Source organism: Thamnophis sirtalis, unplaced genomic scaffold (assembly GCF_051295495.1).
Source record: "Thamnophis sirtalis isolate CommonGarterSnake01/CBP01778 unplaced genomic scaffold, rThaSir2_p1.2 scaffold_8, whole genome shotgun sequence".
Classification (NCBI taxonomy): domain Eukaryota; kingdom Metazoa; phylum Chordata; class Lepidosauria; order Squamata; family Natricidae; genus Thamnophis; species Thamnophis sirtalis.
In genome coordinates, this window is record NW_028261388.1 from 78024940 (window position 1) to 78047437 (window position 22498).

General features: G+C 40.0%; 1 protein-coding gene across 2 annotated transcripts in view; it reads right to left on the minus strand.

The window, feature by feature from the left end:
- GALNT12 (polypeptide N-acetylgalactosaminyltransferase 12) overlaps positions 1 to 22498 on the minus strand; it is a 47365-nt gene that overhangs the window by 12921 nt on the left and 11946 nt on the right. For both annotated transcript variants that reach the window (XM_087721951.1, XM_087721950.1), the window contains exons 4-6: positions 18264 to 18449; positions 5715 to 5832; positions 1247 to 1423 (exon numbers count right to left, since the gene is read on the minus strand). In XM_087721951.1, coding sequence (XP_087578077.1) covers positions 1247 to 1423; positions 5715 to 5832; positions 18264 to 18449 — 481 coding nt within the window. The remainder of the gene's footprint in view (positions 1 to 1246; positions 1424 to 5714; positions 5833 to 18263; positions 18450 to 22498) is intronic.

Genomic DNA, 22498 nt, shown 5'->3' on the forward strand with positions numbered 1-22498 from the left:
CTTTAAAGCATATGATTCATTAAAGTTGATGCAACGCATAAGGCAGGCACAATTTTTTCCAATGTGCAAAAAGAATGAAAGTACAGCATCCTAGTGTGAGGTCTGCAGAATACCCAAAACATTTTCTATATACAAACAGCCTTGTTGTTCATGAGGAATATTCTAGTTCAAATGGGCAATATTTTAATATAAGTATTCCTCTGGACTATTACAAGCTCAGTTGAAAAGACTAATAATATAAGTATTCCTCTGGACTATTACAACCTCAGTTGAAAAGACTAATAACTTTTCAATGTTCAGTATGTAATGTAAAAGGAAAAATGAATTAAGGCCAATCAAATTAATATGAAATGCTAAGAAATGTATTTTTATAAATTAAGTTACCTACACAAGTTTTATACTTTTATTTTGTAACATTTATTTTGACCTATTACAATTCATCTGAATTTTGCAAAATCACCCTTGGAAACTCTTACCTATCTCACCAACTTCAAAATGTTTAGGAGCTGTATTTTCTCCCATATATAAACTTACTTTTAAAACTATAAGGGCTAGAAATTGCTGGCTTTAGTTCCTCCAAAACATAAGCATCTACACTATTCTGCCTATATTTTTCTGCACTTATCCTGCAAATTTGGTTCCACCACAAAACCGCGGTAGACTAAAGCACGCTCGACGAAAGCGCGTATGTGACGTCATCACAGCGCGACGAAAACAGCACGCTGTCATCGGTAAACTTAAAATTAACGCGAAAACCTTACCCTAACCCCCCCAAACCTAACCGTAAACCTAACCCTAAGCCTAACCCTTAACCTAACCCTAAACCTAACCGTATACCTAACCCTTAACCTAACGCTAAACCTAACGCTAACCCTTAACCTAACCCTAACCCTAACGCTTAACGTAACCCTAAACCTAACCCTAAACCTTAACCTAACCCTAATCCTAACCCTTACCTTTATGTGAATCGGCTTGCTTTAAAAGTGCTTTTTAAAGCGCCCTTTTTTCTCCACGGTCGTATTTGTCGCGCTGATGATGATGTCACGTACGCACTTTAATCGGGCGCGCTTTAGTGGACCGCGGTTTTGACGGGTCATGGCAAATTTTCAGCATTTGCACTGTTCTCTTTGTTCTCTTGTTATATTTTTAGGCTCGTTCCTTTATTTTCTGAAAATCTAAACTTAAGACTCTCAGCTTTTCAATACATTTATTTTATCTTCTATACTTATGTCTACAGTAAACTTACCAAGCGTGCGTGTGGATTTCTGTGGTAGTAAAGTTCTTTGTATGAATCCATCCATACTTCGGCAGCCCGAACAGAGTTAGCTAAAGCTTTTGCACGTGAATATGGAGCTTGCTTTGGAAAAACATGCCCTACGTGAGAACAAGGATGGATTTCAAGACTTCCTCCACATTGCCAGATCTAAGAACAAAATCAGAAAGCAGATCTGTTATATACGCCCTACTGTGCGCTGCTGTGGAATGCCTTCACCCATGTAGTAGCTGGGGAAGGAAGTTCTGTATCTCTATGGTCTGGAAACTAATCCTGCTCCTACTTTAGTTCATCAGCTCAAGCAATATTTGGGAGACATCTTATACATGTGCATTTGAATACAGACAAAGGTATCATGCATTAACACTCTCGACTAATAATTTTTTATTTGAAAATTGATTAACCTATGCACTGTCCAGAATATATCATGAACAATGTTGATTGTTTTTCACGTTGGTATATCCCAGGGATGGCTAACCTTTTTCCCATTGCATGCCAAAAGCGGGGGGAGCGCAGGGGGGGCATGCACGGTTGCGCCCACACCCATAATTCTATGTGTGTGACTCTCCGCATTCATCTGTGCGCAAACCCCGCCCTCCCCCACTTTTGGGGTGTGATGGACTGGGTTTTCGCCCTCCCTGGGCTCCAGAGGCTTTCTAGGAGCCTGGGGAGGGTGAAAATGGCCACCTCCCCCTGGGAGGCCCCCGGAGGTTTCAGGGCAAAAAACCGGCCCTACAGGCAAACCAGAAGTCCTGAATTTCCGGTTTGCTTCCTTGAAGCCTCCGGAGGGCAAAAAATGGCCTTTAAAGAAGGTCAAAGTCAGCTGACCAGCGCGCACATGCACGCTGGAGCTGACAGGGCAACCCCTCACCACCTCGTGTGCCATAGATTCGCTATCACGGGCATATCCTATACCTGGAACTTTTTTCCTCATGAGTTTTGTACATGTCAGCTTTTAAGTGAGATATGTAATACCGGTAGTCCTTAAGTTAAGACAGCAATTGGGACCAGGATTGCCATCACTAAGTAATGCAATTAAAAAACATGACATTATGTTACTGCATTGTGTAATAATGACAAACCTGGGAGTCCAGGTTGCTGTTGTTAAGGGAGAAGTGACACAGTACCAAGCAAGGAGGGGTGGGGCTGCCTCACTGATGTGGAATGATGTCATGATGGGAGCCAGGGGAGGGATTGAGAGGCTGAAGGCCAGCGAATAGCAATAGCAATAGCAGTTAGACTTATATACCTCTTCATAGGGCTTTCAGCCCTCTCTAAGCGGTTTACAGAGTCAGCATATCGCCCCCACAGTCTGGGTCCTCATTTCACCCACCTCGGAAGGATGGAAGGATGAGTCAACCTTGAGCCGGTGAGATTTGAACAGCCGAACTGCAGATAACAGTCAGCTGAAGTGGCCTGCAGTACTGCACTCTAACCACTGCGCCACCTCGGCTCTTACTCTGGATCGTACAGAATGACTTGTGACCTTCCCTGCCAGTTTCCCCATTGATTTTACTTGTGGGAAGCTGGCAGGGAAAACTGCAAAGGGTGATCCCATATCATGGGACAGACACTGCAACCATTGTAAGCACAAGCTGTACTGCAGGCCACTTCAGCTGACTGTTATCTGCAGTTCGGCGGTTCTAATCTCACCAGCTCAAGGTTGACTCAGCCTTCCATCCTTCCGAGGTGGGTGAAATGAGGACCCAGACTGTGGGGGCGATATGCTGACTCTGTAAACCGCTTAGAGAGGGCTAAAAGCCCTATGAAGCAGTATATAAGTCTAACTGCTATTGCTATTGCTAGTGACACTGTTGCTGGTCCTACTTGTGGTTCTTAAAGTGACGACTGTCTATTAATGATTTTGCTTGCGTCCTGTATTTTCCTTTCAAGGCTAGCTTTAATTGTATTAAAAGCAACATGTATATAGATAATCCTTGCCAACCAACGACTCATTCAATGACCATTCAGAGTTGCAATTGTGCTGAACAAGAAGTACCATATTTATGACCAGCCTTTGAAATTTTACCCATTATTATGCCTCTGCAGTCATTTAATTTCAATTCACAGTCTGGGTCCTCATTTCACCCACCTCGGAAGGATGGAAGGCTGAGTCAACCTTGAGCCGGTGAGATTAGAACTGCCGAACTGCAGATAACAGTCAGCTGAAGTGGCCTGCAGTACTGCACCCTAACCACTGCGCCACCTCAGCTCTTAGCTATGTGGTTGTTAAGTGAAGAATCACATGACTGCAGTGAACATGAATTCTGTTGGGAATTGTTAAGCAAGAAATCACATGACCTTAACTGGTGATTTTACTGTTGGCTTCTCAATTGATTTTTCTTGAGGAAAGCTCAAGAAACGGCAGTGAAGTGACCAAAGGGACACTGCGCATATCATAAATGCATGCCAATTATGAAGCACCTGAATGGAGACTCCATGGCTATTGGGAAATTGTGACATTTGGAACTTAAAAACTTGGTGGTAATGTTAGCAGTTATAGCAATAGCAATAGCAGTTAGACTTATATACCGCTTCATAGGGCTTTCAGCCCTCTCTAAGCGGTTTACAGAGTCAGCATATTGCCCCCAACAACAATCCGGGTCCTCATTTTACCCACCTCGGAAGGATGGAAGGCTGAGTCAACCTTGAGTCGGTGAGATTTGAACCGCTGAACTGCAGATAACAGTCAGCTGAAGTGGCCTGCAGTACTGCACCCTAACCACTGCGCCACCTCGGTACTTTTCGTACTATTGTAATTTTGAACAGTATCTAAACACTAACTTTGTGGTCAGAATTGCACATATACATCAATAGATTATCATGAAGGATACTTCAGATAAAGGAGATAAGAGATGAGGTATTTTACAACATTAAATATTTATTAGCTAATGTTTGCATTGGATGCATTCAATTAGTTATTATCAAAAAGCATTCAATTAAACTTGCAACAGACTGAAGAATTACAACACGTATTAGTTTTTCTTTGAAACAAGATGAAATACAATTTCTTAAGCACTCCATGTTGCAAATTCTAGAAAAGGAAACATCCAGATAAGCATTTGTCTCAATATTTGAGGACTAAATTTGTGGATATCGAGGCTTAAGGTGAGAGTTTTAAAAGACTTTGCTGCATAATTTAAGTTTTCAAGAAGCCTGGAAGATTGGCAATGCTGTGTGTGTGTGTGTGTGTGTGTGTGTGTGTGTGTGTGTTTGTATTTTCCCCATAATTGTAGCAGAAAAGAATCTCAAGTTCAAAACACCTAACTCTGGTATTCTGGGAATCTTTTCTGTTCTCTACCCTTAAGTCTGGGAATTAGAAAATATTTTGCCATAAACCTAAATTACTTACCTAGGTCAAGCGTGATCAATTTTCACACTACCTACATAGGCTTCACTTATGATGAATTACAAACTCTTGTGTCTGGATGTTATATTATGTAAAAGGAAGTCTGCTATACAGTACTTCTATCCCATTAATTTTAAAGATGGATGATATGCATCTATCGTAGAGTTTGGCTGATCAGCAAATAACCAATGAAATATTTGGACTACTAAAATAAGATGTTATGGCTGCTTAATTCCAGGTAACAGAGGCAGAATAAATACTTGAATCAAACTTGAAATTCACCATTATAAGGGACTGTTTCGTCACCTCAAGGCTCGACTACTGCAACGCACTCTACATGGGGCTGCCCTTGAAGAGTGTTCGGAGACTGCAGCTGGTCCAGAATGCAGCCGCGCGAGCGATATCAGGGGTACCTCGATACACCCGTGTTACACCTATCCTCCGCGAGCTGCACTGGCTCCCAATTAGTCTCCGGACGCGCTACAAAGTGCTGGTGATTACCTCCAAAAGCCCTACATGGCACTGGACCTGGATATCTGAGAGACCGTCTCCTGCTACACACCTTCCAACGTCTGATAAGAACTCACAGGTTAGGCCTCCTCTGGATGCCGTCTGCCGGACAATGCCGGCTGGCGACCACTCGGGGGAGAGCCTTTTCTGTTGCTGCTCCGGCTCTGTGGAACGAGTTACCAACAGAGATCCGGACCCTCCCCACCCTTGCAGCCTTCCAAAAAGCCACCAAAACCTGGCTGTTCCGGCAGGCCTGGGGTTGCTGACTCAAACCAGGTCAACCCCCAATTAATCCGGATGTATGTTGTGTTTTTAAAATGTTTGTATTGTCTTATGTTCTTCTCCTGTATGTTATTTTATTTTATTCATTCTTGTAAGCCGCCCTGAGTCCCCCCCAGGATTGGGCGGCATATAAACCCATTAAATTGACAAATTGAATTGATTGTTTTATTAACATACCTATTATATCACAGATTATTTTATTTGAAAATGTTTCCTTCAAAGAAAAGAACAAAGTGACACAATATGAAGGGGGATGAGTTCTAGGAAGATACTGGCAAGACTCACAAAATCATTACTTACCCGAAATGAAAATTCAAGGTTTTCCCCTCCCCAGACTTCCATTCCCGTGTCGTATGAGCCAAGATGGTTAAAATAATTCTTGTTTACGGCAAAGAGTCCACCAGCCATTGTTGGAGATCTAACAGAAGAAAAAACAACTGCAGAATTAATTGACAAAACAAATCTCCTTACCAAGTTAGTATCGCATGTGAATCCATGTGTAAACATCATCTTTAGCAGTATAATATGAAGAACACATCTATGCAATAAATTGTTCTGTAGCTCAGAATGAAATAACAAATGCTATAGTCAAGTTTTACTCAGAAAACAGAAAGGAAGTCAAACAAGACAAACCTTGGTCAAAAAACATTGTAAAATCCCTTTGTAGCAAGATGGTCAGCAAATTAATTAATTAATTAAAGTCAGTAAGAAACACTATGAGAGAATTCTTTACCAAGCTTTGATTTATTTTTCAGTTAGTAAATCTAAATTATTTAATATTTGAAATCAATAAAGCAAAAGTGAAAAAACTGTGGCCTTCAAAATATTGGTGAACAGCATCCTGAGAGATTATAAAGATTAAAAGTCAATACAAAGTACATAAAATACAACCAGATTTTTAAAAGAAAAATTGTGAGAAAGAAAAAAAGAAAAGACAAAGAAGAAAGTAACTTCCTTCTTTATGCTAACAAGTAAAAACAATTTTAGTAATTTAGCACCATCTCTAAACAACACATAATCTCTTTTTCCCCGAGCTCATTTACTAACTAAAAAAAACCCCAAAATCAAAATGCTTCATCAATTATTCCTAGTTGGCAAAAAAATATAATTAATTTCTTTATTTAGCTCCGGTCAAAAAAGCCAACCCTGTATTCCTTACTTAGGTTTTTAAAAACATTCTGTAACTCCTTCAAAAAAAAGTTCTGGAGCTAGCTTGATGTTCATCTATGTTTCAAGCAAAAGTCCTTCAAATCTTTAAAAATATATTCTCTGAATCCAACGTGCAAAGTTTATCCTTATCACTTCTCATAAAGTCCTTCAAAACCTTACCAGAACTTTTTGCACATTCAATAAAGAGAATTTATACAAATTTCTGATTCAATATCTGTATCTCCTTTAGGAAATGAGTCATCCACCAGTTTCATTTGGGTTACATTTAAGTCCTTCAAAATGGTTTCACAAACATCCAATGTAGCTTGTTCTTCTATAATTTCATTGCAACATACTCTGTCCATTTTGTCAATAAGTTCATCCACTTTGTCATGAAGCTTAGTGAAAACATGAAACACTTGTAACAAAGATTTCAGCTCCATTTTCTTTACTCTTATCCTTTGACCCCCTTCGAGTATCCAGTTTTCAAAGTATCACCATATTCCCATGAGAAAATTTCTTAGTTAATTCAAGGCCAATCCCTTTGGCCCCTAAATCTGTTGTTAGCTTTTCTAAAATCCGTATACTAAGAACCCTTTTGCTATATAGTCAGAAAGGTTATATATTTTCAAAACTTTTAAAATAAAATTTATATTATTATCCTTTAAGAAAGAGGAACTCACTGATGAATAGAGAAAAACCTTGCCAATCTGAAAGATCTTAATATTATTATTTTTCTAATATGCAATAAAAATGATAATAATGCAGGAGTCCTTCAGAAATAGGGTTTAGATCAGTGGTGGGCTTCAAAAATTGTTCGAACCTACTCTGTGGGAGTGGCCTCCTTTGTGGGAGTGGCTTGCCGCCCATGTGACCTGATGGGAGTGGCTTGCCGCCCATGTGACTGGATATGAAGATGCCGATGACACTTGTCAGAACCACCTTAAATTACATCACACACAGCACTGGCATGCATAAGAATATGATTCAAATTTTTTGGAACCTCTTCTGTAGGGGTGGCCTGCTTTCCAGGTCCACTGGTGGAACCTCTTCTAACCAGTTTGGTAGATTTGACGAACTGGTTCTACCAAATAGGTGCAAACTGGTAGGAACCCACCTCTGGTTTAAATAAACTTTAGTGTTCGTAAAAATCTGCTTTGTGAGTGTGAGCTTCATGAAATCCCAAATTCCAGCCATTTCATTCATAAACTGAGCACAAAATGACAATATTCAGAATCTATTCACAAGGAGTAGTTGTCCAGAAGCTACATGGATACTCTTTACAATCTCTACTTTTGGGGAGGTTTCATTAGTCCAGATCTAACATTCAGCCACAATTTCCTAGCAAACGTTGTTCTGCTAATAAGCAGTGTGTCATCTCACCATGGCTGCCATAGGAAGTCTTCACGTACTGGCTAGATTTTTGTGGGTGCAGTAGGTCAGTAACAATCAAAAGGCTAACAATCAAAAGGTTTACTAATCCTGGAGTGAGGATTACAAGGTATAAAATTACATCAGCCTGATGTAATCCAGCCATTAGATCTGGAAGAGAAGGCATATTGTAGCTACCATTCGCTATAGGTGAGTGCCAGGAAAAGTGAATATATTAAAATTCCAATATTCCTCCAAGCAAATTAGGAGAAAGTAAACATGGCATTTCCATGGGCAATTAATAAGCAGTAACATGATAGCAATGATTTGGCAGGCTTTGGTAAAAGTGCAACTAGAAATGCATATCTTAAACTAGCTGAATACCCGTGTTCCGCTTCGAAACTATGTGATCGGGCTTGATAAATCAACACTTACAGCTTGAAAATTAATGAGTAGTTACGATCGGCCTCTCCCCTTCTCTCTCTCAGGCTTGCCCCACAGAAGCCTCTCCTCTCCCCTTCTCTCTCTCAACCTGGCCCCACAGAGGCTTCTCCTATCTTATCCCCTTCTCTCCCTCAGTCTAACTCCTTAGCATCAGAGTGTTTTTCAGGTGGGGAGGGGGAGTAGAATGTCTAAGGCCAGATGAGTCACGCGACCCAAGTGGCAGTTGGAGCAGAGTCCTTTTCAGATGGGGAGGGGGAGTAGAACATCTAAGTCCTTAGCATCAGAGTGTGTTAATAATAATATAAGAAATGCTAATGATCTGGCGGTCATTTCAAAAAATCCTTTGTTACCGAGCACCTAGAAGCCAAGAGGAACATACGTGCCAAATTTCAAGTTTGTAGGCTTGATGGTTTTGGAGATCTTGTGACACTGTGTGAGTGGTATTTCGCTTTTCTATACTGTACATAGATTACAAGTTAAAGAAGCAGACACGCAATAGAAAGAGAAAATGTATAGAAAACTGAAGAAGGAAGAGTCATACTACATGAAGTATATGAGTTAATTTACAACTTATTTATATTTCCATTGCTCTGAAAAAGTCTTCTTAAAACTATTTTCTGTAAAAGAACAATGTTTCCTTGAGAATTTAAAGATTTTTCTACTGACTAAAAATAAATAAGGCATGGGTATCTGAAGAGACACCTCACCAAAATGAGATTAGCCCACCTCACTCATGCCAGCAGAACAGTGGTGAGTTTCAAAAATTGTTCGAACCTACTCTGTGGGTGTGGCCTCCTTTGTGGGAGTGGCTTGCCACCCATGTGACCGGATATGAAGATGCTGATGACACTTGTCAGAACCACCTTAAATTACCTCACACAAAGCACTGGCATGCATAAGAATAGGATGTAAACTTGTTTTTTAAAAGGCATCTTTGGTTTGCGTTAAAACAACTTCAACACACGCAATGTTCTGATTACACCACAAACGCAGTAGTCATCCTTACCTTTCACAGAGGCACTGAGTTTTATAAATATGAGCATGATAGTATAGAATAATCATATCCAAGGACCAGTGGTGGGTTTCAAAAATTTTTGGAACCTCTTCTGTAGGTGTGGCCTGCTTTCCGGGTCCACTGGTGGAACCTCTTCTAACCGGTTCGGTAGATTTGACGAACCAGTTCTACCGAATAGGTGCGAACCCACCTCTGCAGCAGAAGGACTGCTACAGACCACATCTGCTAAAGGATTTTGGCAGTGGGGTCAAGAGGTCTTTTTCTCAGTGGTCCCAACTCTGTGGAACATTTTATCACCAGAAGTGAGAACTGATCTCACTCTTTTGGCCTTCTGGGAGGGTATTAAAACTTGCTCTTGCCGGTTGGCTTGAGGTCACAAGGAGAATGCTCACCACTGGAGGTGGTTCACAGGATGAGAAGACCTTATCCCAATGTTGTTTTCTTGGTTCTGGTTTCTTGCATAATTTAAAATTTTAAATGTGTGTACTTCTAAATTTTTAAATTTCTATTTCTATTTATTGAATTTATAGGCCACCCTATACAAATAAATACAAATTGCTTTTGTATTTATCTTTTTTATGTTCTGTAAGCAACCCAAAGTTGCCCTATCAGAGTATGGGCAGCATATAAATTTAATTAATAAATAATGCAGCATTGGAAGACGATAAGCTTTCAATTTAAATGACAATTAAAGCCTTCTACCTTTTTCTTCAACATTTATTTTTGAAAATGAATGTTCAGCACTGCAGCCAAAACTAAATATCAAATTAGGCAGAAGTTGACTATTATGCTGACTCCGACTTTAACAAAAGTTACAATTGTTCATAAAATATATCATTATGATCAAGCTCAGACATCCCATTAAAATTTATAATTGATGTGTTAACTATTCAGCAACTATTCAGCAATTATCATTCCTATTATAAATTATAATCAATGCATAATTTGTGTAATTTATTATAAACCTCATAATTTATACCACAAGAGATAAAGTACTGTACTGAAAACAATAGACTGTATCGTGTGTGTGTATGTATGTGTATGTATGTATGTATGTATGTATGTATGTATATGTATATGTATGTATATATGTAAATATGTATATGTATAGGTATAGGTATAGGTATAGGTATATATATATATACCCTTTATTTATTTATCAGCACAAATAAATACACACACACACACACACACACACACACACACACACACACACACACACACACACACATATATATATATATATATATATATATATATATATATATATAGTGTCACAACCCCTGGTAAGCCCCAATTATGGGAGGAAGCTAACAGCTCCCATTATCTGTCAATCGGCTCATCACAACAATCCATAACGACAGAAACCCAATATTTTTAATGTTGCCTTTGTTACACATTTTGTGTTATATTTGTGCTGATAAATAAATAAAGGGAGACTAGTATAGATCTATTTCAAGCTATTTAGCTCTCATCAGCTAGCCATACCCTTACCCTCACAGGTTCGAATCCCAGTAAGGGTTTCGAACATTGCATGTGTTGAAGTTGTTTTAACGCAAACCAAAGATGCCTTTTAAAAAAAGAAGTTTACATCATATTCTTATGCATGCCAATGCTGTTTGTGAGTAATTTAAGGTGGTTCTGACAAGTGTCGTCGGCATCTTCATATCCGGTCAAATGGGCGGGAAGCCACTCCCATCCGGTCACATGGGTGGCAAACCACTCCCACAAAGGAGGCCACACCTACCGAGTAGGTTCAAACAATTTTTGAAACCCACCACTGATCCATAGACAAGACAGCCTACCAATGGAATAAAAAAGTAAAACCACTTTTCCTGCCTTACTGCCATAGCAAGGAATGAATGCGGGTTGTGCCCTTGTCAAGTTTGCTTTCCATCTTGTTCCCTCAACATCCCAGCATATCCATTTACTGCTTTTTTTGGATCTGCACTGTGGATCTGTACTATAAACCAAGCGACACACCCACACTTACACACATCTAATGTTTAAGAGAAATACAATGTTTGAAACTGTGTAGATAGGATTTATTTGAATTACGACATTGATAGAATAAAAATAACTGAGACAAAATTTGAATAAAATATTTAAAAGATACATCTTTGCTGCTGTTTAATTTTTACCAATGCTGTTTCCTGTTAAATGTTTTATTTACAATTATGTGATTATACAGCATTATTCTTCAAAAAAAAATATTCATGTTCCTCACCAGGTGATGTGAGCAATTCAGCTGCAGAATATATTCAGCAGAAATGAATTACCTCGAAAATAATATTTCTAGTCCCATAAAGTGTTCTGTCTTCCCATTCCTTAAGCTATCCAAGGAAAACATCTATTTAATGATTAATCTGCTTCTGAATAAGATTGGCAAAAATCCAGCCTTCCAAAGACTGTAAATGTGCCAACAGTTTTAGATTAAGAAACACCCCACTTCTATTCCTTTAAAGTTATATTGTGCTTGAAAATTAACACTGCTTTTCTTTTCACTGAGATAAGGAGAGATTTTGGATAGGAAATGAAAAGTCATCTGAGACTAATCAGTGAAATATAGCTCAAAAACTGATAATTTTGTCACTTCTAAGGTTAAATCTCTACGTATTCCTACTTAATTACAGAAGTGCATTCATCTTTAAGCTATAACATTGTGAGAGGTAAGATACCTTACAGAATTATCCATTTATTGTTTTACAAATAATTTCTGAATATAGACATTTTTTTAAAAATAGGGTCAAAGACCTGTAAGTCAAGGTAGGGAAGCATTTTAGAAAACAATATGTTTTAGTTTTCTGGCAAGTAAAAGGAAAATATAGAAGTTAGTAAGATTCTGATAATATTCAAGGTACTAATTATGACCTTTAAAGCGCTCCATGGCTTAGGGTACCTGCGAGACCACCTACTGCCACCGGTAGCCTCCCACCGTCCAGTGCGATCCCCCAGAGTTGGCCTCCTCGGGGTGCCGTCGGCCAGACAGTGTCGGCTAGCGACCCCCCCAGGGGGAGAGCCTTCTCTGTGAGAGCGCCTTCTCTCTGGAATGAGCTGCCCCCCGGAGCTTCGTATAATCCCTGACCTCCGGTCCTTCCGACGCACCCTAAAAAGTTGGCTTTCCCAGCAAGCCGGCCTGGCCTGAACAAAACAAAACAAATTATTGATCACTGTTAATTTTAATTCAATTTTTTTAAAAAAAAAAAGTCATTGTCAATTTTAATTGGGTTTGGGATATTCTATTTAATTTTTTTTAAACTTTTGTATTATGTGTTTCTTTTAATGTTGTACGCCGCCCTGAGTCCTTGGGAGAAGGGCGGCATATAAATCTAAGAAACCTAAACCGTAATATAACCTTACGATAAAGATTAGATTAGCATTAGCATTCATTGTTGTGCTTCTTGCCTGAGAGGCTGACAGGTAGGTTCTGGATGGAATTCTATTTTTATTTATTCTATTTTTATTTATTTTATGAAATTTGAACAAAGAAACCATAAAACTGTGAACTTCTGTGAGCTTTTTATGAGCCACAAAAATAAGGCTGGGGCCCGTGACCCGTCAAAACCGCGCTCGACTAAGCCGCACCCGATTAAACCGCGTCACTGATGTCATCAACAGGGCGACAACAGCCAGCGTGGAGAAAGAAGGGTGCTTTAAATAGCGCTTTGAAAGCAAGTCGATTCAACTTAAGGTAAGGGTTAGGGTTAGCTTTAGGGTTAGGTTAGGGTTAGGTTAAGGGTTAGGGTTAGGTTTAGGGTTAGGTTAAGGGTTAGGATTAGGTTTAGGGTTAGGTTAAGAATTAGGTTTAGGGTTAGGTTTAGGGTTAGGTTAAGGGTTAGGTTTAGGGTAGGTTTAGGATTAGGTTTAGGGGGGTTAGGTTTAGGGGTTAATTTTAGGTTTAGGGTTTACAGCGTGCTTCTGTCTCCGCGCTATTGTTGCCCTATTGATGACGTCAGCTACGCGGTTTAGTCGGACGCGGTTTAGTCGAGCGCGGTTTTGTGGTGGAACCGCTGGGGCCACATACTTTAGCCCATCTCTAATCTATAAGAAGTGAACCCTAATACATACAAGCCACTCATTTTGAGTACCACTTTGACTTATATTTAACTGGAACTATTAAACCGCAAATAGCAGTTGTAGAAAATGATACCTTAGTTTTAGACTTACATTTTACTGTCTATAATATATGCTTAATTCCTTTTCACTTTACTGACCTATTTCATAACTTAAGTAAACTATATTTCTAAAGCATGAAAGAAAATAAATTATTCTCTATAAGCTGTACTGATGCTGCGGGGAAAAAAAACATATACATTCAAATAAGGTGAACTAAAGAAGGGCAAAATTAAATTAGAGCTTATCAGCAGTAAGCAATTATTAACAGAACAGTGTTCAGGCGCAAACATTGTGTACTGTTATTCATCACTCCAACAAGGAAATGCCATTTTAAAAACTGATTTTACAAATTATTTTCCAATGAGTTGTAATCTTCAGTTATCTTTGTTTGATTAGGATAATTTGATCCATTTTAACAACTTTTATTATTTAAATTCACAACTTCCTACTATCTCTATATACATATCAAATTCCATGAATGACAGTTTGACGCAAGGCTACCTTTCCCCTTCTATGTTTTCAGAAACGTCTGAAAAAACCTGACAGAACATTTGTTAACTAACCTGCCATCTAAACTGAAAAGTTAGGCTGTTTAATCATTAGTAGATCTGTTCATAGATAAGTGTCCCAATATACCTTTGCAAATTTTTAACTGCCTCTGAAAACTATTTTTGTTCAATTTAATGCTAAACCTCGGGGGAAATACTGTTATGCAACAATGCAAAAAGAGAAAATGTAGCTGCTCCCTTCAGGAATTGGCTTAAAAGAAAGGATTCCAACCAGTCATGTCAAGCAGTTATTTTTTCCAATAATTGATCTAAGACTTGAGACAATTGACTGAAGGGAGTGTAGAGCATTTACTCAATTTCATTGAATGCGGCACACATTCAAATACCAACTATACTGGGGTGAATAAACTGAAATTAAGTCATAAAGTTTTACTGCTCATTAAGTACGAAACTGCGGATTGGAGTTGCTTGCTCTGCACAGTGACTTCACTCCCTTGGAAACAAAAAAATTATAATTGAGAAGTAATTTTTTTCCTGATATTTAAACCCGATTCTGCAAAGCCCTGATAGGATTGTATCTAGTAAGACAAAATTGGCAGAGAAAGCACAATACAATCACATCAGTACACTTTCTTTATTTTTATATCAGTTTTATTTTTGCTTCCATCCTGTCTCTCTCATTCTTCATCTGTCTAGTTGCAATAATAAGTATTGTTTATTGTGCTGCATTTAACTAAATAAAAATTATTTATTACTACAGAGTTGGTTTGTACTAGCAGACACAAAGAATTGCTGGATACCTATTCCCCTAGCAATAGAGAAAAGTAGAATCATTTATGGTTCTATACTATTTAGATACCAGGCAGTGGTGGGTTTCAAAAATTGTTCGAACCTACTCTGTGGGTGTGGCCTCCTTTGTGGGAGTGGCTTGCTGCCCATGTGACCGGATGGGAATGGCTTGCCATCCATGTGACCGGATATGAAGATGCCGATGACACTTGTCAGAACCACCTTAAATTACCTCACACATAGCACTGGCATGCATAAGAAAATGATGTAAACTTGTTTTTTAAAAGGCATCTTTGGTTTGCGTTAAAACAACTTCAACACACGCAATGTTCTGATTGCACCACAAATGCAGTAGTCATCCTTACCTTTCACAGAGGCACTGAGTTTTATAAACATGAGCATGATAGTGTAGAATAATCATATCCAAGGACCAGTGGTGGGTTTCAAAAAATTTTGGAAGCTCTTCTGTAGGTGTGGCCGGCTTTCCGGGTCCACTGGTGGAACCTCTTCTAACCGGTTCGGTAGATTTGATGAAGCGGTTCTACCGAATAGGTGCGAACTGGTAGGAACCCACCTCTGATACCAGGTGAAGAAAATGCTTACTCCCCACTCAAGAACAGCCACCTGTCTTCAAAAAAAAACCTCTTATCCAGGGATCCCAGAAACACGGAAGGGGGGTGATAGGATAAATATTGTAGGAAGGGAATCCCAGACCTGGGTTACCACTGTGATAGATAACTTCCTTCTTGCATGTAGTTTAACCATTTTTAGCATAAAGACAAAAGTAGGCCATAGGACAAAAAAGATAACTGTTAATTTAACGAGTAGATTATATATTGTATACTGTTTTGTCAATTCTCATTTCCACATAATAAGTGGCACAGAAGCACATTTTTCTACTCAGTGATTTTGACAAACATCCTTTCTTCACAACGGACTACATGCTATTGACTACCTTTCTAGTCACATAATATATTACATATCTTAAGATTTCTCCATTCATATCCCCATTTTTAGTAAACATTCTACCTAGGGTTACAAATTCACCTTCTTGTTTTTTTGTCAAGGCATATACCGTTGCATCAGATCAAGGAACCAACGACTCTATGGGCGAGGTAAGGCACTTTACATGCTAGTATTGTGAGCAAATAAAGAATCTCAAAAACTGAAAGAGGAATTTCCAACTCTCATTTATTGCTAAATTCATTAAGGCAGAATCTCTTGGAACATTTTGAATTGTTTTTTTTTTTTTCAGATTTGCTGAGAACCCACTTTACAACATTGAATGCAAATACCAATTGTCATGAGAAACGTAGTCTTGTGATCATGGTATTGGATCTGGGTACTTGAGAGACCGCCTGCTGCCAATTACCTCTACTAGACCAATAAGATCCCACAGACTAGGCCTCCTCCGAATTCCATCAGTCGCCCAGTGTCGACTGGCGACTACCCGGAGGAGGGCCTTCTCTGTGGCTGCTCCGACCCTGTGGAACGAACTCCCCGTGGAGATTCGTACCCTCACCTCCCTCCAGGCCTTCCGCATAGCCCTTAAAACCTGGCTGTCCCGACAAGCCTGGGGTTAAAGACTTGCAGCCCCACTCCGAATGGTATGATTGTTGTGTTTTTTAGCTGTGTATGATTTTTTATGTTCTGTATTTTGTTTGTTTTTTCTTCCTTCCCTTGAATTGTGAGCCGCCCTGAGTCCCCTCAGGGAAAAGGGCGGCATACAAATAAAGTAATCTAATCTAATCTAATCTAATTAAACTATCCCAGCTAAAGAATTTCTGCAGTCACCTGGAAACATAACATCAGAGGACTGAAAATCTTTAGCCAATAGGATGGTATCTCCAAAATCTAAGATCTTATGGGCATTGGTATCTTGACAGACCCTGCCATGAACGCGATAGGTGTGTCAGAGGTGAATTATACCCCTGAGTCCAAAGACTGAACATTTCATCAGCTGAGAACTCTGAATAGAACAGAACAGGAGCTGAGGGACTTGGAGTAGGAACAGGACAGAGCAGACATAAAGGAAAAAAAATGCAGAAACTGAAAGATCAGGTCCTGAGGGAAACGTTGCTGATGCTAAGTTACTCTTAGCATCAGGAGACCAGTGGAAAGCAATGTGATCAGAATACAAATGCTCTCACCAAAGAACTATACAATAAACACGGGGCAGGGAAAAGAATCTTTGTAAATTTGTTTCTCATGAGAAAGTGTTCTGGTCTACCAAGTGTTTGGCATGGGTTCTATATTTGTGTCAAATGGGAAGAGGAATAAGAATGTAAAGGACATAATTTTTGTAGGACATTCCAAAAAGAACGAGGCAGAGGAAACCAGCTTGTAGAACCAGATATAGTTAAGAAAATTAATTGCCTCTTTAACAATTACAGAATGTTTCTGTTTTAAGTAATAGATAAAAAGCTATAATATTCTGGTTGCCGCACAGTCAGGTAGATGTTTAGACTGGATTTTTTAGCCACCTGTCAAGTTCTTTCCAAGGACTTGGGATAGGAAAATACTGTTGCTTGATGGTATGAAAAGTATTGTCGCAAAGATGTAAACTGTTCCATGCAAAGCTGCCTTTTGCAATTGACTTTTGTAATTTTATCAATGCCAATGGTCTTCAAGTGGCACTCCAGATGTTTGGGGATTGCACCCAAAGTGCCTATTGCTACTAGTACTAATAGCAGTACTGCAGCAACTAAACCAAATTGTGCAAAAAATAAAATTCCGTGGAGGACAGATTATTGTTGTGGCCCAGCAGGAGCCGTTGGAGCTGCCACCAGACTCCGACAGCGAGGGGCCCTATGAGTCGGTTTTGGAGGATGTGGAGGACCCTGGACAGGGTTCCAACTCCAAGCAGGACGCAGAGAGGCTGGTTGGCCACCAGGAGGCGCCTGAGCCTTGGACCAGTGGGGAGGAGACAAGGGAGTGTGATCGGGACGTCAGCAGTGAGTTGTTCCTGGATGCTCGGCACCGGAGAGCTAATAGGCATAAGGAACAATTACGCAGTTACAGGAGGTAATTGCACTCAGCTGGTGGTAATTAGACTCCTCTCCAGACTATAAAAGGGATGCTTGTGTACACGCCCCTCTTGCAGAAGTCAACACACGGACTAAAAGTTGGAAAACTTTTGTAACTAGCTTGGCAGGCTAGATTTCTGCCAAGGCTTGTCTGAGTTGCTGCCAAGGTCCTTATCTGTTTGTTATGCTTGGCTTTCAGCCACCGAGGTTTTGGTTTCTTGCTAATAAAGTACTGTGACATTCCAGTTAAGCTTGTCTCAGCATTCGTTACTGGACGGAGGAGGGGGTCAGAACAGATTATTATAGATCTTATTTTTAAAACAAAATTGCCAGTATAATAATCCAGCATGACAGTATTGCATTTGATCATTATTCATCCCAACAGGTTTATCAAAATATAATTTCAGATGGAACTCAAAATCAATCTAACCTGATAACATCAGTCTTGGATCTTCGGTGTTGCTGCTCCCGTTCTGGTACCACGTGCCACGTGAAAACCAGTCTCCAGTCAAACCCACCAATCTGTGGCTCTCCAGCATTTCCCAAGAATTCAAAGGTGTTCCAGTCAATTACATCAATCACAGGACAGACGACAGCTGATGGTTCTTCTTTAATTCTATGCATGTTTACAAAGAAATGTTGTTTGTATCCTGATGGTAGAAACTAAACATTGAATAGATGTAGAAGACCACACAAATATCCTTTTTCTAGAGTAGTTTTCAGTTTTCCAGACTTTTACAGACATTTTACAATATTTTCCAAACAATTAAAGAAGTACCTAACCAATTTCTATCTTCAAAGTAACTAGTATAAAGATGTTTATGTCTAAAAGGTGCATTTGGACTGCATTCCCAAAATTTCCACCCAGTATAGTTTCAAACAAATTTGAACAGTGGTGGGTTTCAAAAAATTTTGGAAGCTCTTCTGTAGGTGTGGCCTGCTTTCCGGGTCCACTGGTGGAACCTCTTCTAACCGGTTCGGTAGATTTGACGAACCGGTTCTACCGAATATGTGCGAACTGGTAGGAACCCACCTCTGGATTTGAAGTACTCCAGGTTGGGAAAGACTAACATACAATTAGAAAGGTTAATGCTTTGTATATTTTATTTTTATGTATCATATGCATTTTCTGCATATGCATTTTCTGGCCCTACTTTTTGACAGTGTTTCGGAAGGCTCTAAATACTTAGCAGTTAGACTTATATATACCGCTTCATAGGGCTCTCAGCCCTCTCTAAGCAGTTTACAGAGTCAGCATATCGCCCCCAACAACAATCCGGGTCCTCATTTTACCCACCTCGGAAGGATGGAAGGCTGAGTCAACCCTGAGCCGGTGAGATTTGAACAGCCGAACTGCAGAACTGCAGTCAGCTGAAGTAGCCTGCAGTGCTGCGTTTAACCACTGCGCCACCTCGGCTCAGTGCCATCGGGCTTGAGGAACCCAGAGTGCAAGGGAGCCCATCAATGACTTTTTTAATCGTGTGCTGCAACCAGGGGGATGCGTGATTGATTATTTTTTTAATTCTTATTTTTTCTATTGTGTTTTTATTGATTGTAAGCTGGCTAGAGTCGCTGTGAGTGAAAACTAAAGGAAGGGATGAAAATATGTTTACCTTTATACCTTCACATGCAATGATATTAATAAATGTGAAGGATCACTAAATATTACCTTCCATATTATACTGAGTTTCAGTGCTGTTGCAAGAGGCAAACAAGCAGACATGTGCATATCTTCTTTTAGTCAAGATTCAATGAACCTGTCCTTTTGTTTGCTGATATCATCAGGTCAAAAACTTTCAACTATCTCCTCTCTAAACTCTTCTACTTTACAGCTTACCCAAGGCATCTTGCTACATAATCTGAGAAACTGATTCTATTCTAATTTAATACAATGATGTATGTGTAACAGGGGTGGGTTTCTCGCCCTGTTCCAACCGGTTCGGTTGGAACGGGGCCGGCGGCGTCCTCGTGCACGCGCGCAGTGCACGCATGCGTACTAGCGTCTGTGCGATGCTCCAGCTGCTCCTGGAGGACCGCGCAGGCACTGTATGCGTCCTGCGCATGCGTGGAAGCGCAGAACTTGTCAAAACCGGGTAAGAAACGCGGGCGGGCGGGTGGACCCTTCTGCGTTCCCGGAAGTTACTTACTTCCGGGTTCGCCGACCAACCGGTTCGCGGGGACCGCCGCGAACCGCCTGAAACCCACCCCTGATGTGTAACTAATAAAATTCCAGCAATAAGTTTGCATAATTAACTGTTAAATGGTTTAAACAAAGGACACAAACCATCATGTATGAAATGTCTACAGGGAAGCAACAAGCAGAAAACTTGTAACAAAACTTGTTCTGTAAAAGGAAGACAACATAATATACTACTGCTGGTGATCTAAGGAACTTTTTTAGATTTATTCAACCAATCATACCTATTTTCCTCCTTCTGAATCCTATACAGAGTAGCTAATGTAGCAAAGAGAACAACTTATTAATATTTTAAATTTAGAGGCAAAAATAATGTGGAATTTTATTTCTCACTGACTGTTGTCTCTCTTCGTCAGAATAATCAAGATAAATTTTTTTTTAATGAAATTTCTTAGCGTCAACCAACATCCACAGCTTTCATTTGGAAGATAAAACCTTTATGGATTACGGCAATTTGCTTTGTAGTAAATGAATTAATTAATAACTTACAGAAGCAAATAAAAACGAAAGTGGGAGGAAATGCATTATTCAGCTTTTTTTTTCCACTATGCATTCATTATGATATTGATAATCATCTTCCAGGAAAGAAGAAAGAGATAAAAGTTTGGAATAGATAAAACGAAGCCAAGCTGAAGAATAATAAGAATAACGTTCATCAATCCTAGCATTCACAAGCATAAAGAGACTCATGTTACTCACTCTCCAGTCCATGCAACTTCAAGAGTTCAGTGGCCACTCCTTCTGACGGTGCCTGTCAGTGAAATGGCCATGCTCCCACCAAGCCGCAGGCTAAATGCCAAACAACCACAGATAAAAGATGAAGGACACAAAAGAGGGAAAAGAAGATGGAGTCAGGGATGGTGAAGGAAAGAAGACCAAGAGAACTTGTATTTGATTAAAATTATTCAAGCAGTTATACTGGATTAAAATGATGCAACTAGAATGCAAAAATCTGGAGCAGAATCTATGTAAGGACATATTGGTTATATTTTTATTTTCTCTTAAACGGAAAGCAGCAAGCACAATTATTTCTAACATCAAGGTCAAGTTGTATATCAAGGAATCATTTGCTTCTTGATCATGTTATTTTATACAAAGTCAACATTATTGCACAAACTCCTTCCAGCTCTTCGTTTCTAATCCCAGCACATGTTGTACATTTTGTACATTAAAACAATAAATCAATAAATCCTGCCATTCTTAATCCCTCCTCAAGCTTGCAGTCAATTCATTTAAGTGAAGTCTGCATTGAAGGAGCAACACCAAAAAACAGGTGTTTGGGCCAAAAAGATACTTGCATGGCACAAATCACCGTGTAGCATTATAGACACTATGAAATTGGCGTGCCAGGACTCTGTAGCCCACAAAATATCCAGCTATGATATGACATCTACTCTTCATCTTATACTCTTAGAGTTGCACAATGCAGGAGCCCTATTCAAGGCCTTTCTCGCATTCTGAAACATCACATCTCAGGAACATGGTTATGGCAAGAACAAATGAAGTCTTCAGAAAGTTGTTACTTCAACTATCTGGATGCCCTAGAAACACAGTCTTCCAGGATTTCATGTTTCTTATCAAGAAAAGCAAGCGCTTAACACCACCAGTCTAAGAGAACTACTGCTTCAACGTGGCACGACAAAACCGCGGTCCACTAAAGCGTGCCCGATTAAAGCGCGTACCTGACGTCATCAGCAGCGCGACAAATACGACCGCGGAGAAAAAAGGGCGCTTTAAAAGGCGCTTTTAAAGCAAGCCGATTCACGTAAAGGTGAGGGTTAGGTTTAGGTTTAGGTTAAGGGTTAGGGTTAGGTTTAGGGTTACATTAAGCGTTAGGGTTAGGGTTAGGTTAAGGGTTAGCGTTAGGTTTAGCGTTAGGTTAAGGGTTAGGTTTAGGGTTAGGTTTAGCGTTAGGTTAAGGGTTAGGGTTAGGGTTAGGGTTAGGTTTGGGGGGGTTAAGGTAAGGTTTTCGCGTTAATTTTAACTTTACCGCTCACAGCGTGATGTTTTCGTCTCGCTGTGATGACGTTAGGTACGTGCTTTCGTCGAGCGCGCTTTAGTCTACCACGGTTTTGTGGTGGAACCCTGCTTCAAGACCACTGTAGTGATTTCTCATGGGCAGTTTATAGGATATTAGAAGGCACAGATTTGGGGAAAGTACCTAAGTGGTAATTTGGATTCCAAGCACACAGGAAACTGTTGTGGCCCGGCAAGAGCCGTTGGAGCTGCCGCCAGACTCGGCCCTGGAGGAGGTGGAGGACTCGGGATAGGGTGCTGACTCCGAGCAGGGCGAGGAGAGACTGGTTGGCTACCAGGTGGCGCCGGAGCCTTGGATCAGAAGGGCTTCTCGGCGGCAAGAACAACTGCATAATTATACGAGATGGTTACGCTCAGCTGATGCTTATTAAGATCCTCTCCTGATTATAAAAGAGACTGCTTGTGCCACGCCCTTTTGCAGAAGTCAGCGT